The sequence below is a fragment of the Hyposmocoma kahamanoa genome, unplaced genomic scaffold, assembly GCF_003589595.1.
Source record: "Hyposmocoma kahamanoa isolate Upper Pololo Valley unplaced genomic scaffold, ASM358959v1 180, whole genome shotgun sequence".
NCBI classification, from domain to species: Eukaryota; Metazoa; Arthropoda; class Insecta; order Lepidoptera; family Cosmopterigidae; genus Hyposmocoma; species Hyposmocoma kahamanoa.
This window is the reverse complement of record NW_020653711.1, coordinates 929,733-946,628: the sequence shown is the minus strand read 5'-3', so window position 1 is coordinate 946,628 and position 16,896 is coordinate 929,733. Positions and strand designations below refer to the sequence as shown.

Genomic DNA, 16,896 nt, shown 5'->3' with positions numbered 1-16,896 from the left:
TGTTACCAAAATTTTATTTTCAAATATTTATTCCTAAAGAATAATACGAAAAAGATTTTCATCCTAACATAAATACTCTTTTTTTAAATTTCTTCACAATATGGAACAATTAAATAAACCTAAAATTCGAAACGCAACTTTTGAAATCAACCAAACTGCTGATGAGCTCCGAAATCTTCTTTTATCGTTTTCAGACCAACAACCCGTAACTTAAAACTTTAAAATCCTACTGCGTTTACACTCTTCAGGAATCAGTAATAGTATATTTCCATAATCATCATAAACCATCTCATTTTCACTTTTATATCTTTTTTAAACTTCGCTTTGAGCCCTACCGCTCCTAGCCTTTACTTTTGCCCCGAGCCCTTCCGCTCTTACGCCGCTACTTTTGCCCCGAGCCCTTCCGCTCTTAGGCGTATCTTCAGCTTCGAGTCCTAACGCTCGTAGTCTTTACTTTGTCTACCCCTCTTAATCTTTATTCTCATAGAGCGGCAGACGACTCTTAAAATAAGCCTTCGGTCGATTCATTCTTTTTTCTTTTTCCACTTAAGGAGCGGCTGACGACTCCTTAAAGAAAGCCTCGTCGTCATTTGAAAACACCCTTCTAGAAGTGGTAGTCCTAGAATATGACTCCACTCTTATCAGAATGCAGATGACAGCATGTAGAGGAGGAATACCTGGTTGTTTGTTGAGGCATGTATGTGTGAAGCTGTGTTTTCCTGGTTACTTCTTGGACAGTCTTCCAAAATTTTCTGAGGTCATGGGGATAATGTAGTGTGAAACTACGGACCCATATTACTTTCATTTCTCATCATATGTTTTCTAGTAAACACCCTTACTTTTCCCGATTCCTGAAAGAGTTCCGGCTAATATTAAAATATAACTAGACAACTAGTTACTCAAATTTACTACTGTAAGCTATTTCTCACACTTTTATCAATATCATCCAAATGTTTTCCTAAATTAATGATCGCATACTTTAATTTAATTTTAAAACTTTTTTTTCGGTTCCTCCGTCTCTTATGAGCCCATCATAACCTTCCTTATTATTTTCTTTTACTTAAAAGTACATAACATGTGACGAAGTCCTCTAAGTCAACTTTACAACACACGTCCTTCCTTTACTTACACTTACTTTTACACTTACCTAATCCCTTCTCTACCACTATTCTTACTTTATTCTTTTTCCATTATCTTTTCTCTTTACCGTTATACTTCAAAAAAATCCTGAATGATTTTTTTTTTCCTCCGGCCCCCCGGGTATTGTGGCGGTGTGACCTCCTTACACCGTCATCTCACCTCTTTGTATCGCCTCTCTCCTCTTGTATCTTATCTTTTTTTTTATTTTACTTGTATTTAAATTTTTTAAATTTGAATTGTTCCATCTTCCTTCACTTTCTCATTTTGTTTTCGTACCACGGTCACTCCCAGCTCGACCGCCACAACAGTCTCAGCTGTTAATAAGCTAATCATGTGTAATAATTTATAAGTCTACAGCCTTTATGTACCTATTTCTTTAATTAAGTTTCTTGGCACATTTAGGGGTAAGTGCCTTTATAATAAAGTGTAGGGAGTGTTTTATATTGTTAACCTGTTTTTTTACATTTACCTTTATATTGTTACAGCCTTTCTTTAAACTTTACTTCTTTAATAAATTTTGTGAACCGGAAGTTTCCCATTTCTTTGCTGTGAACCTGTTCACGGCTAGTTAGGGTTACAACCCTTTCACCATAACACAAAAGCTTTAGCTACTTACTTTGGGATCAGAGCAACATATGTCTATTATTTATTTATTTAATTCTATGGATTAATATTGTCGACAGAGTTACAAGACCAATTTTGTAACTCTGTTATGGGAGGACGTGTTATTTTTCCTGTATCCAATGGAGCAATAAACATTTTTGACTTAACTTCACTTATACCATTCTTCCATGACGGGTGCAATTTATAAAGAAAGCGAAAGCGGATACGCAAACTTTGAAGGTCTTTCGTTTCTTTCTTTGAAGGTCCGAAATATGTGTCCGCAAGTGTATTACAGTGTAATAGCATTGCAAATGGTCAAATTCATACAAAACCTTTTGTATGAAAACAACAAAAAGCTTACCCAAATCGAATCAACCGCGTCAGACTAGTGCAATTCAAACAGTGTTAAATTAATTTTCATAAATGATTACGGCTTGATCTTTCTGCCATAACAAGGACTCTACCACATATATAAATAAAGGATAAAACTATATGTAGTTTAATCACTGAATGAGCATTCATAACGGAAAGAATACAAAAGAAGAAATAACCGGAAAATGCACATTACGAATTGCACCTGCATCACGTTCGTAGCGAAATTTACGCTGGGTTAATTGATTGGTTCAGAAGGTTTGAGAACTTCAAATATAAATTCAATTAAACTGAATTAAACTCATTTTATTGCACCACATGAAGTCTCTCAAGATCTTAATAACATTTTAGACCTTATTATATGATACCCTGTAACGAAATCGGCACAGTAAAGGGCAGACAGTCCTAAAACAATCAAACAATTGTAAAACTTAAACATGCTAACAATATTATTTACTTTATTTCTATGGACATACGTTTTAAATTGGCATACTTTTTAAATTTTGTCATTGCAAAATTCCTTCAGGCTGTTGTAGCATTTTGTATTTGAAATTTCTGAAGTATAGGAATGAAACTATTTTTCCGGATTTAAATCGCGTATATTTGTTTTTTCAAACAAACCGACGTTTCGGGCCCTTTACAGGTCCGAGCATGTCATGGATAAACCTACACATTCAATGAAGTTTGACAAACCCCAGGTCCTTGCAAAAGAAGTCCGTTATCTGCCCAGGATGCTGCGAGAGGCCATTGAAATTAAAAAACATCCTAATTTCAACAGGGAAGATGGTTTCTCCGTACCACCAGTTTGGGATCCAGTATTTCCTCTAATGAAAAATCCCAAACAGACATAAGACTGCAGTACTAATTAATATGTTTTAATTTATTCTAATTTCTATTAATAATTAATAATAAATTAAAGTTAATAAAAAATTCATTCAATAAAATAAATTGTAAAACTTAATGTAGCGTAAATTGGAATGTTTTCTTTGTAAAATTAAAAATAAGGTATTTAATTAATAACTATTGTAACTATATTGAAAAAATAGGGTGGTTTGCATCAATATTAGACATAACTGGTTGAAGACTGTACCACCTCAGTCAACCGTGACCATGGGACCTGTAAAGGGCCCGAAACGTCGGTTTGTTTGAAAAAACAAATATACGCGATTTAAATCCGGAAAAATAGTTTCATTCCTATGTATAACAATCGCGAAAACCTAAGAACTCGATATTTCTGAAGTAGTTTATTCAATATCATAATTTTATAAAAAAAAATTATCAATCTAATGAAAAACAATTATTGTAATGGTAATTATACTATTTTTTCAGATATCAATCGTGAATATTTGTTTTTCTATACAAACCAGCGACTTGGGCCCTAAAAAGGTCCCATAATCCCCGCTTAATTACAGGTCAATCAGCGTGACACATGGAAAGGGCCCGAAATGTTGGTTTGTATGAAAAAACAAATATACGCGTTGAGAAAAGAAAAAAATAGCTTCATTAATGTGCGGACAACGGCACACCAGACTACATATTTTTGTTCGAAAATCGCCTCCAGGGTGTCCAATATGTAGCTTGATGTGCTGGCGTGTGTTCATCAATCGCAAAAAACTAAGAACTCACAATAAATTTATAAATTAAAAGGAAACTTAAAAAGTTTCCTTTTCATTACGTAATCTCAATTAATTTAAATTTAGGTTCAGTAAAAGTCGTTCAGTACAATGAACAGATTAAAATAACGTAGTTTTTAATAACATCATCAGTAACAATGCAATAGAACACATACCTGATTTTGTAGTTGCTTATGTTTCCGTCGGAGGTCACGACTCACTTGCGCGAGTTTCTCCACTTGATTGGTCAACTGCGAAGATTCCAAAATTGCCATTATTTATTATTCTACAATAACATTCACTTCAACAAATTTAAATGTCTAATGTAAAGGCTGTATATTTCACCAATATATTCCACTACCTTAATACGTGTTTCTTTAATTGTAAAAAAACTAAAGTATACCACTGTATTTTAAACTACAGTATACTACTTTCACTGTTTAAATAGGCTAAATGATAAAATTATAATGTAATCTAAATGTCAACTATAACTTTATTGTATGGTAATAGAGTTCCTAATTGAATTTTGATAATAAAATCAATGAACATATATAATATATACGTATATATAGTTCCGAGAGTTTTATAACGAAAATTCTCACAAAAAGCACGTGATCGTATTGAGATATGTATAAATGTAGACTGATAAATAGTACATTCGAACTTATCGATAAAATATAAATCACCTATAGATAAGTATTTTGTGATATAAATAGTGAATGTTGTTTTTTATTTTGATGTGCTTTTTCTTTGCTGTTGGATATTATTATTGAACGAGGGTTATTTTTAACTGACTTCAAAAAAGGTGGAGGTTCTCAATTCGACTGTATGTTTTTGTTTTTTTTTTGTATGTATGTTACACGGTAACTCCGGTATTTGTTAACCGATTTTCATGATTATTTTTTGGTTGGAAAGAGGGTGCCTTCATAAATGTCCCATTTAATTTTGAAGAAAATCATCTTCCTCTAAGGGTGGCTGATCACGCATGAAGATTCATTTTCATATATAGTGTCTAAATTTTATTATTAGGAGCAATTAACTTAATGGGTGATTTTGCTATTCTCCAATTTAAGGCGTTTTTCTCTCAATATACTTTGTTATAGTGAGAACCGATTTTTATTATCTCCTGTGTGTAAATCAATAAAAATTAAGAAAAACTTGATGGACAGATAATAATAGGTAGCATCATTTAAAATGCTACCTGTTATTATCATTGTAATGTGAGATCTCAATTCAGTTAACCCATGACCATGGAGCCTGTATTTTTTTTTTTAATAAAGTGTAAGTGCCTCCGTATCTGACCTCCGTATCACCTGATGGAATGTGACGATGAGGTCGACAATGGAGCATGCACACTTAAATAATGCCTATTCACTCTTGTCTTGAAAAGGCCCAAGTTATAACGTTCAGGGAACAAGTCTGAAGGCAGGGAATTCCACTCCATAGCCGTTCGCCATATAAATGTTGATGCGTAACGCTTCGTGCGAATCTTTGGAATACCCACAACATGAGGGTAGAACCCAAGCCTACGATTAGTCCCCCGGTGACGGAAAAAGGAAGGCGGAACAAAATCGTGTAATTCCATCTCATACTCTCCGTGATATATCATGTAAAATACAGATAAGCAGGCAACTTTATGGCGGTGTGTTCAAGGCTCTGCAGCTTCGCCTCCGCTAATTCCGAGTCACCTATAAGCCTCGTTGCACGGTTATAATAGCGGGAAACTAAACAGATCCCATACCGTGGTAAGAAACTTGTAATTAATGACAATCAGTATTCGTAGATGCCTTCGATTACCTGTGGTTCTAGTGAAAAGATTACAAGTAAAAAAAGAGAACTTTACAAGAAGACTCGATAAACAGTTAAAGCTTAATATAGTATTAAGAGTTAAGTATTTTCGTCGCGTTTCCTTGTAAAGTTGGCTTTTTTTTCTTGTACCTCTTTTCACTAGAGACATAGACTAGTACGTATGAACATGTTGTATGGGATGTTGATTTTATTTGAAAAATAAACTGGATTATTCGAGGTAATAGTTATTCCTCACCCGATACTGAAACATGAGATACAAACTTGACTTTCCATTGTAAGTTCTGTGAATTTGCATTCATGTAATACAAAACGCGTCTTTACACACACAGTTTAACGATGTTTTGTAAACGTCAACCGTTGAAGGGTAAGGGTACTGGTGAAATTACAGGCACATGAGACTTGTAACTTATGTCACAGCGGCGCAGTGGCAGTGTCCCTCAGATATTTGCGATTTAAAGGTCTGAGTGGCATTGCAACTGCTATGAACAGGCGTGTCGCTTAACAGCAGGCGCACGTTTTGTTCGTCCCGTCACCTGGTATCATAAAAAATAATAATCTTCAATCAGTACATTTCTGACATACCTACATGTTTCTCTTCCTTCGCCACATAAGTCGCCATATACCCTCGTTCATTCTTGGTACCCTTAGCCTGGCCTTTTTTGAGGATATACTTAATCTGGTTCAGTAACGTATGTAAAGATTGACCTTACACGTTTCAATTCCCATTCGGTTCATAAATTTATGACGGTACTCAAATTACATTCATGTTTTACAAACGACGCAACCATTGAAGCATTTCCTTTTCTATCCTAGTCAATATGTCATCTTTCACGCCAGCAGTCGCACTACCTCGTTTTGACCTATTTTTACTTACAAATAACTTCTATACAATTAGTCCCTCTCGGCTCGTTTTAACCAGCGCCTAAGGGAACTTAGGCATATACTGGAGTCAGCGTCTTTTCACTGCTATGACAAAAATGTTTTTATTTTTCCTTTTCTATTTAATCTACGTGGTGCGCACTATAAGTTTCCGGAATGAATAAGAAAAAAATACTATAAATGGTCAGAAATGAATTTATTGTTTCTCAAAATATTCTCCGTTAGCGTTAATGTACTTTTTCATACGAATAAACCAATTTTGAAAACATTTATGCCACTCCTCCGTGAAAATCTCTGAAACATATTTTTCATACTCTTCGACAGCCTTTTCAGTTGATGAAAATCGTTGACCGCGTGATTCTTCATTTTTGGAAATAAATAAAAGTCACAAGGTGCCAGGTCGGGACTGTACGCGGGATGGCTCATAAGGTCAACGTTGTTCACCTTTAAAAATTCATTTGTTTGTCTGACCGTGTGAGAACTGGCATTATCGTGGTGGATGATAGCCACGTGTCCAGTTTTATTAAAAAAAGAAGCAATCATCCGGTTAGGCACTTTGCACGCGCGCCACTTTGGCTGGTTTCGGCTCATCTCGAAAGACCCATACGCCCAATTGCTGCTTTGTTTTGGGATCGTAACTATAAATCCATGTTTCGTAACCTGTTACTATGTCCCACACCAAATTTGACGCCCTTTTGTTGAATCTGGTAAGCATGGCATTGCAACCAAATGACGCGATCCGTTTTTTGAGCCTCAGTCAAATTGTGTGGGATCCATCGAGAGCACAGCTTTTTCACACCCAAATGTTAATAATAATAACTCTTTATTGCACAAAGAAAAGATACATGAAACACAAGTTATAAAGGACATATACAAAGGTGAGCTTATCTCTAGAAGAGATCTGTTAGTGTAGTATTGATTGTATTTGACTCATGCCTATGCCTAAAGATGCCCGAATCTCATGGCATGTCACATGCCTGTCTGTTTTTATCATACGGCGCACAGCATCGATGTTTTTGTTGTTAACAGTAGTTAGTGGACGGGCGACCATCACGAAATTCGTCACTGAGATTCACACGACCGCGTTTGAATTCTGCAATCCAGCCATAAATAGTCGTCTTGCATGGTGCTTCATCACCAAAAGCAGTTTGAAGCCGAGCAATACTAACAGATTTGTTGAATAACATGTTTGACGATCTCGATAGCTTAGCGGTTTGCATTGTGGACACTGAATGCCCGGGTTCGATTCACAATAGGACCAATTTAGGAAATTAACTTTTCTAAGTTGGTTCTGATTTGGGTGTTCTGGGAAGTGCCCCAAAATCCCGTTGCTCTGGTACTCATAGTACAGGGAATTCCCTTGTTTGAGACCAGGCAATTGGTGTGGTTGTCTAGCACGTAGATATATAGCACATAGATTAGTATAGATAGATAATCTATTTTTGAATTGAAAACCTTGTTTTTTACTTTCTGGCTGTTGGTTTATGCCTACGTAACGAGGCGCTGCCTGATTGAACCATCACATAATAAATCTAATTCAAAAGGTTTTGTCCGCGTTAATATTAAAGTAAGAGGAAATTGCTCAAGACACGCGCGCTATTTTGCTGTTCAATTTGTCAAAAAGATGGAAAAAATGTTATTACTTTTTTATTATAAGGAGAAACGTGCACAAAAGACCTTTTCAGTATAGAGACGTAGGGTCAAATATGATAATTTGAAAACGTTATAATAAGAAACTAAGTTATATAATTTCATCATACTTGCTTGACAGTAGTATAACGTTAAGGCAAAATTAGGCTGTATTTTTATTATACGGCCCTAGAGCGTAACGGTTTTGTTTTTATTTCTCAGCCATGACCGCGGACCAACTGCCGGCTCAGCCATTGCGCCGCCACCTTGTACCGCGAGCGCAAACAATAGTGGACTTTTGAGTTTATTTATTAAAACTAATATAAATACAATCGTCCTTATTTCATTTATCATTTTTATAAGGTACTCTTACGACATACGTAAATCCAAAAGTAAACAAAAAAATCATACATCTAGTAAAAGCAATAAGTTTTATGTGAAATAAATATAAAAAGTTTTCGAGATACTTAAAATATAAATATGGATAAACTACCTATGACTTACCTATAACTTTTATAGTCAAGTTTTTTTTAACTTAATCGCAAGTGTGATGGAACACGTATGCCACACGAGCGGAACGGCAATTACAAATATTTGGGCCAATTAAAACCTTCGCCTTCGGTACGAGTTTTCAGTCTGTCCCTCTAGAAAAACGCAAAATCGGCTTGAGCCGGTCAGAACAGGCTTTATGTCCATGTAATTAAAGTGAAAAAGTACCGCCGCCAGGAACGCCGACGTGAAGCACACGTCTTCTTGCATAGATAGTGTGATTCTGTGTCCATAAGTGTGGTGACTGTATTCGCAATTGTCTACTTATCGCCCTTGTGACACAATGTAGTAATATCAGTTATATTTTCGGGACTTATAAAACGTGTTTCCAAGTAATCTTGTTGTCAATTGTCTTTTCTTGATTGATTAGATGGATTGATATTTCGAACGGCTATAATTTGACATGAGATTATAAAATTAGAATAACTTATTTACAACTGGGAATTTTGGAGCTTTATAAAAGAAAGAAGAAAAGAAAGAAAACAAATAGATCACATATTTCCTAAGTGTAAAAACTGCATAAAAATATTTTAATTGAAAAGCCATATTACAAAATTCTAGACGTGTTAGATAAAGATGTATGGAAAGACGACATGATTTTAGGATTCCACACAAATGTGATTCAAATAGTAAAGTTCTTTTCAAAAAGCAACACCTAGAATTTCTTGCTCGCTCTTCACAGGGAAGTAAGTCAGCATAGTGAACGAGCAATAGCTTAAAACATGACGTCTTCAAGTGTGACTTTGGTTGGCATTCGCTGGAGTCCACTCGGATGGAAGGATTTTTTTGTTTTTCGATTTTGCGTCAATAATAATAACAAACTAGTGGAGTATTTTCACAAAAAAAAAAATTAATATCATTATAGTAAAACATCGGACAAGGTACCTATTAAAAAAAACAATAATCGAAATCGGTTCACAAATGTCGGGAGTAATCACGTAACAAAATACTGTCGAATTGAGAACCTCCTCCTTTTTTGAAGTCGGTTTAAAATACAAGAAGATGTGAAAAGAGACGAAGCGCGAAGTAGATTTTGTAGTTGAAAAATATTACGACGCAGTCGATTACGAAAGCATGCCTAAAAAAAACAAATATAAATGCCATGTCATATTTTTTAAGGAACCGTATATCAAAAACTGTCGATACCATCCTGTATCGTGATCACTTACTTACGTCAAAAACATTGAGAAAATATACTTCCATCAATCAAAGTAACCACACTTATCAATACCATCTTGCGTAAATTGATAAAACGTTGACAGGGGATTTATAAAATTAGACTAAAAGTGGAAATATACTCGAACATCGTAATTTGATTATTAAGATAATTATATAGAAAAGATATAAAGAAAAGATTATGGAAACATATTCAGTAATGTTTATACCTTCACTCATGTTGGTATCAAATTGAAAAATATACTGTCGGAAGACCCCATACCAGTTGGCTTAGCGCTGATGAATGTACGCATACTATAAAATATATTCTTAAATGATATCAAGTGACGGGACGAGCAAAGGTCGCCTTAAATAGTCGCAGGATAACCGGCGGCGCGACGCTAGGATACATCAAAACGAGCAATGGAATATAAACTTTATCTTCTGTACGATTAGGTAACATTTCTTTAAACAAAATGCGTACTTCCAGTTAAGGTACGATAGCAATACTTTCCTAAGCGAACTCGTTCACAAGTACACTATTATGTTTCTAAATACCATTATCAAAGACACAACTAAAATAGGTTTTGATGTGCTATTTAGTAACAACTATACATAATACAAGTAGTAAGTTACGTAAAATGTGTGACAAAAATAAGTGTAATGAGGTTAGGAGCTGTTCAGTTACTACGACAAAAACATTACTCTAACCGCGTAATATTGAATCAGATTTTGATTGATAGCTGAAGAGACAATGAAATTGTGTTTGCCATCGAAACGTAGATTTCGCCTTCAAATTAATAAGATTCTGGAATCGCATTACATGAAAATCAAATCCACGATCTGACTGACAAGACTGCTGATCATTAGTATCCCTTACATCGTATTATCATATACGTTACCTTACCTATTTCTGCTGCCAAGCGGTAATGTGAGCTTTACTGCACTACGGTTCTGTAGGGTAAGAACCGTGCACACGGCGTGTTATTTTCACAAATTCAGTGGCGCCGCAAACGTGCATCATCATAATCTGCGCGTAGGCAATACAGACGACTGCGGGCGACGAAGCGCAAACGCCCGTCTCAATGTAACTCGCCCCCTTCGCCAGGCTTCCATTGCGATGTCATTGTTGTTGAAACGATTCAAACGCGCATAAACCGCGTTTCAAACGCGCGTTACACGCGATATTATATTTTTTGAGTAAAATGTTATATTTTTTGAACGCGCGTTTGAATCGATACAAATCGATGCCTTACTTTTTCAAACTCGTATCTTATAAAGAGTGATTATTCAGGAGATGGCAAAACTCTATTTATTTTTTTCTTACCAAGGGCATTACTTTAAGAATGGGTAAAAAGCCAGTGTATGAATATGAAGGAAATGTGATGTGAAATTAGCCTGCAGAATTTTCATACGTCGTTGTATGTAAAAATACGCCATGTGCACAGGCCCTAAGGGTGCTGGTAAAATTACAGGCACATAGGACATGTCAACTTTCATGTCTCAAGGTGAGAGGCATTGTGGAAGTGACCCTGAGATATTTCCATTTAAAATATTTAGGTGGCACTGAACTTACTACCAGGTCCACAATTTGTTCGTCTCGTCACTTCAAATCATAAAAGGAAAACGTATATGATCTTCCGAATGATCAATTCTATTTTCAAATAGCACGCGAAATTACGTCCCACTTTTAAATATCGAACTAGCAGTCGATTTATAAACGCAAGATATTGAATCATTTGTCATCAATAGCTCCGCTACACAATCGACAGGAATTTATCAACAATTTGCGACAGCGAGGGAATGTCAGTCCATGATTGATTTCACAGTTCCAACTTTCCAATAAAAGGCATTCGAGACAAATTTTTGCTGTAAGTATAAGTAGGCATTTGACAATTTTTATACATTAACAGTGAAGTTTTTATTAGGCTTCATATAAATTTTTCTAAAAAAAATATTCTCTTCTAAAACAAAACGTAATCAAAGTAAAAACAATACAGTCAAATTGGGTAACTTTGAACGCTTGTCAGGTTTTTATGGATATTTAAATAAAATTTATTATTCAAAATAGGTTTTATTGAGTGTCCTTTCGTACCATAACTAAATGAATTAGAAAGAACCAGTTTGAGAAAATCTCTTAAGCTCTTAAGGGACCGTTCAAAATGACACTTGATTATATTTGAACAGGGTTGTTTTGGAAGAAGAATCCTTCTCCATTGACAATTTAATTGACTTGGGTAAAATAACATTCGTATTTTCAACAGAAAAAAACATGTTAAACAAATAAACTTGTCATAGCGAACAATTTACCTTTGTCATGAAATAAATAAAATAGATACCATGGCTACAAATCTACTTGATTCAGTCGAAATATGAAATATAATAAACATAGAAAGATATATAAAATAAATAATAGTAAAAACATATAAGTAAAAAAAATCATTAGTAAATACTAATCGCATTCGTACATCGTATATCGTAAATAGGACGAATTTAAACACAACAATTAAATAAACTGGATTCGATAGTAAATCTTGGACGCGTCAGGGAAAATTTAACGAGCTTTCTTCTATGCCATCAGTAATACCAGAACCATTTACCGTCCACTTGGAAATACCATTTCGTCGCCTTACTTTCTCAAACTCGTATCATAAAGCACAAAGTTACTGAAATGCAAAAAATGGATTATATATACACATTTTGTTTATATATACACTCTTTATAAGAAACGAGTTTGAGAAAGGCATCGATTTATCAATTAGCAGCGTTCGACGAGTACAAAAAGAAACTGAAGCACACACATACTTTTCACTCGTTCTTCTTCTTTTTACTTTTTGGCAATGGCCGTATAGGCTTTCACTAATATCGAGTTTTCCGCATAAAATTGTAGAGGCTTCTGGAGGATCTGCTATTCAACGTGTATTGTGATGAGCGACTATCATCTGCCAATTACTATGTCTATATCTAATGACTGTAATCCTTAAAAAAAACACTGTAATGCTGTGTAATTGCATGAAATAAATAACAAAAAGAAATTGTGGGAGTATTGTGTGAGAGAGTATAAGCTTTCGTATAAAATTTTCATATTGCAGAATAGTTGGCTCATCGTGAGAAGAACCCCGCCAACAGAAAATGCACGTATTATTTGTCCTTAACGGCTGCCACTAGGCTTGGGCCAGTGTCAGTTTCGATGTAACCGACAGGTTAATTCTGATCAAGAACGCCAACGATTAAGCAGCAGCAAGGTGCGTAACTTTCAAAGTCTAGTCAAGTTTTGTGTGGATATGGCTCCGTCTTGTTACGCGACGATTCTGCCAACGTCAGGGTTCGAAGACTCAGTGCTATGATGGAAAAAATTGCCGGTTATTGAAACAATGTAGCGATTAAGAAAACTATGGAAAGACGGATTGACGGTTGTTGAAAGGTTTTTGCGTTGGTCCGATTAAATATTTGCTTTTTTTATGGAAGGTAGGAGATAAACGAGGAGACGAACCACTTGACGGGAGGTGGTGTTCTTCGCCCATGGACATTTGCAACATGAGAGCCCTGTTGATACGCTTTTTGAAGAACCCCATTTGCGCTAATTGCTAGGTATTTAGTTGGATTAAAATGTTGTGGATTGTATTATATACTCACCGAGTGTCTAGGGCCCAAGCACGTTTTTGCCAATAACTGAAACTCAGGTTTTTTATTTTTTTTAACACCATTTTTTTTAATTCAATAATAAATAAATAATTTCATAAATTTATATAGATATTTCATTTAATTTGGATAGGGTAATCAAATATTTGAAAAAAATACGTTGATCCATAGACACTTGATGTGTGTAGTCGGAATAAAGCAGTTGCTGATTACAGTGTTATGTTATTAAGTTTTAGAAATTTATATAGAATATTAGTGGGGAGTGGGCGTTGGCCAGAAAATAATTGATATTGAGCGAGGGATGTTTTTGGGAAGAAGGTTATAAAGTGGGAATCTTATTTGAGGGCAGTTAAAGAATAGTGTTTCAGGCAGCCTCCTCTAGTCTACATTTGCAAAAGTCTTCATTGACAACTGTCAATTTTATGTCAAATATTACATCTAGAATACATGGTATTTCGGTTTCACGCAGTTATCAATGTTATTAAAAAAACAATCTTCAAATCAATTTTAATCAAAGTTCTAAAGGAAATTCAAAGTTACCTAACTTGACGGTAATTATAAGATTTATATTAGAGTAAAAACTTTCTATTGAAGTTCTGCGGGCTATTCTGAAAGTTTTAATTCAAAGCCATGAAAGTAATCCATTATCGCTGTATAGACAAATTGCAAAACACAGAAGCAACAAACTTATCAAGCAATAATATCCACAAAGTGCTATCATGTTTTTACCGATGTAAGCATATACAACGTAATTGGCTTTGCCTTGACCGAACGCCACATTACGTGCAGAACGACAATAGTAAATGCAAAACGAACCTATTGTTTTCTGACATAATGTTTTCATTTAGACTCACTGTACCCGCCATGCGTTGAAATTAAACAACAACAACATTACATTGCTCTGATCCTAAAGTAAGTAAGTAAAGCAGTTGTGTTATGGAAATCGGAAACAACGACCGTATAGTTGAAGAAAAAATTATTTGTATCGATGAATGTTATCTCTTGGAACGGCTTATCCTTTCTATTACAATACAGTAATAAACGCTAAATGCTTTTTCTGAATTCAAGCTTTGAATTATTTCTTTTTTTAAACCTGTGAATACTTCGTAAAATACCGGACTGCCCTGCACTGCAACTGTCATGGACATGTCACTTATTTAATAATAATTAATTTATAATTTAAAAAAAATGGAATTTATTAAAACAGTACTTAATAAACTTGAAACTGTCAATATATGTACGGTATTTGCAATTAAGACAGGTTACCTACATATAATGTAGATATTGTGATGATGCATAGTCAAGTCAAATTCAAAAAATCATTTATTCCATATGTAAAATAAATTTACATTTGGAAACATCGTCACATTTAAGCTATCGCTCGTTCACTACGATAACTTCCCTGAGAAGAACGAGCAAGAAACTCTAGGGATTGCTCTTTTTAAATAAACTTAAATGCTATGGAATACACTTTGGATCAAATTTGCGTGAAATCTAGAGCCGTGTCGTCTTTCCATTATCTAACACTTAGTCTTCGATTTTGTAATATGACTTTTCAATGAAAATATTTTTAAGTATATAAAAGTTTTAAACTTAGGAAATGATAATCTTAATATATGCTTCGGAATCTTATTGTAAAAACGTATACAGTTCCCCATAAAAGAGTCGTTTACCTTGGTTAAACGAAATCGAGGTACCATGAGTTTGGACTTATAGCTCTAAGGTTAATATTATGGATATCTTCTTATTGAAATTATGTATCTTTTTTGTAGTAACCAAATATCAATAATACTGTCCTTGTTGTCGAATGTACGAAAACAGAGAGGCCATTTGAATATTGGCTTTGATACTTGATATTGAACATACAAAATATTGTCGTTATTTGACAGTGACAAAAAATGATGTTCAGATTACAGGATAGTTATATAAAACATTTCTAATGTTCTACTCTTTTTTTTTTTTCAAGATACAGTAAAAATTCATGCCTATCTCATTTTTATGAGTTTTACGCGTCCAGGGAAGTACTGCCACCTTACCTATTTCTGCCGCCAAGCGGTAATGTTAGGATTACTGAGTTCCGGGTTTGAAGGGAGGGTGCTGGTGAAATTACAGGCACATGGAGATTGTCAACTTACGTTTCAGGATGACGGCCGCAGTGGCAGTGCTTCTCAGATCTTTGCGATTTAAAATTTTGAAATTTGTCGACTGCAGTTAAATTGGTGCCCCACGTAGCCAAGCACGGCTTACGTCTAACTCCATACTACTTACACAAACCATCCAGAAATAGACTACAAGTCCAAAAAGCAGCTCAGCAGTCGTTTTAACATTTAATAAAATGTCAGTATGATAAAGCTAGGCAGGCTGATTGAACTTATGCAGTATTTTTTAATCAAATCACAAAATCATGGAAAGAAATAAAAATATCATTAAAAAAGCTCTTTCTTGTAGATTCAATAAAGATCTATACATTTTTCACAGATGATGATTTAAATGGATAAAATCACCAACCGTATCAGCATCTGCTGATGTAAAAGGAAAAAAAAACAGTATGCGCTGATGTGTGAAAAAACCTGCATTTGTACCCAGGTACCGAGTTCCTCTAACCAATAGACTCAATAGAGCAAGCAATAACGCTTTATTTTAAATAGACTAGATAGAAACTAACAATTTCTCCCTGAAGTCTGATCGTAGATAATAAATAAATCTGCGAGCGGGGATACACACTTGTAGAATAAACGTTGTCTTCGTAATATTTCAAATTATTATCAGATTTATCAAAACCAAAACATTAATAGAACATTATTTTCGGGCAAGTCTCTTATGTAATCATATATATCACAATATATAAATGGATAAATAATCAAGAATATCTTATCAATTATATTTGGCACGTACGGATACTTCCTTGTCAATAAGAACGAACGTGTTTCATATGGAATCAATCATTATTTCCTACGATAGCAAATACTCATATCGAATGATTATAAATTAGAGATTATAAATCATAAGGTAATTCAAAAAGATAATTAAAATCGTATTTTGTATTATATGACACTATTTATAGCGTTATACAAAACAAAACTAAGAATTGTGGCTTAAAACAGAAAAAGGTAATTTTTTGTCTTATTACTTTATTACAGAACTTTATTCATTTGCGTGTACCAGCACAGTACAGTATCCTTTTAAAGAAACAAATTGTATTATCATTACGTGTTATTTATAATACATTGACAATGGAGACTACAATTAGGTCGGTCTACAATCGCCAGCTTTGCGCACCAGGTAAGCTGGTGTTAATGGCGGCTACTATTGCTGCTGAATTGGATGATTATTTAAGAATACAATGTATACGCTTCTATAGTAAAGTTTCGGTTGATATTCGAAATTGCCATTCACGAGTTTTAAAACTGGGTTTAATAAGTCAAACAAACTTTTAAACTTAAGGTTTATTATATTTACAACGTCTGCGTACTAGGATGACAAAAATACGTAGTTCAAAAACCCG

The 16,896-nt window shown here is 34.6% G+C and overlaps 1 protein-coding gene across 3 annotated transcripts in view; it reads right to left on the bottom strand.

Annotated features, from left to right (window-relative positions):
- Positions 1-16,896, bottom strand: part of LOC113226032 (RILP-like protein homolog) — a 66,708-nt gene that overhangs the window by 16,652 nt on the left and 33,160 nt on the right. For all 3 annotated transcript variants that reach the window (XM_026458539.1, XM_026458538.1, XM_026458537.1), the window contains exon 4: positions 3,905-3,979. In XM_026458539.1, coding sequence (XP_026314324.1) covers positions 3,905-3,979 — 75 coding nt within the window. The remainder of the gene's footprint in view (positions 1-3,904; positions 3,980-16,896) is intronic.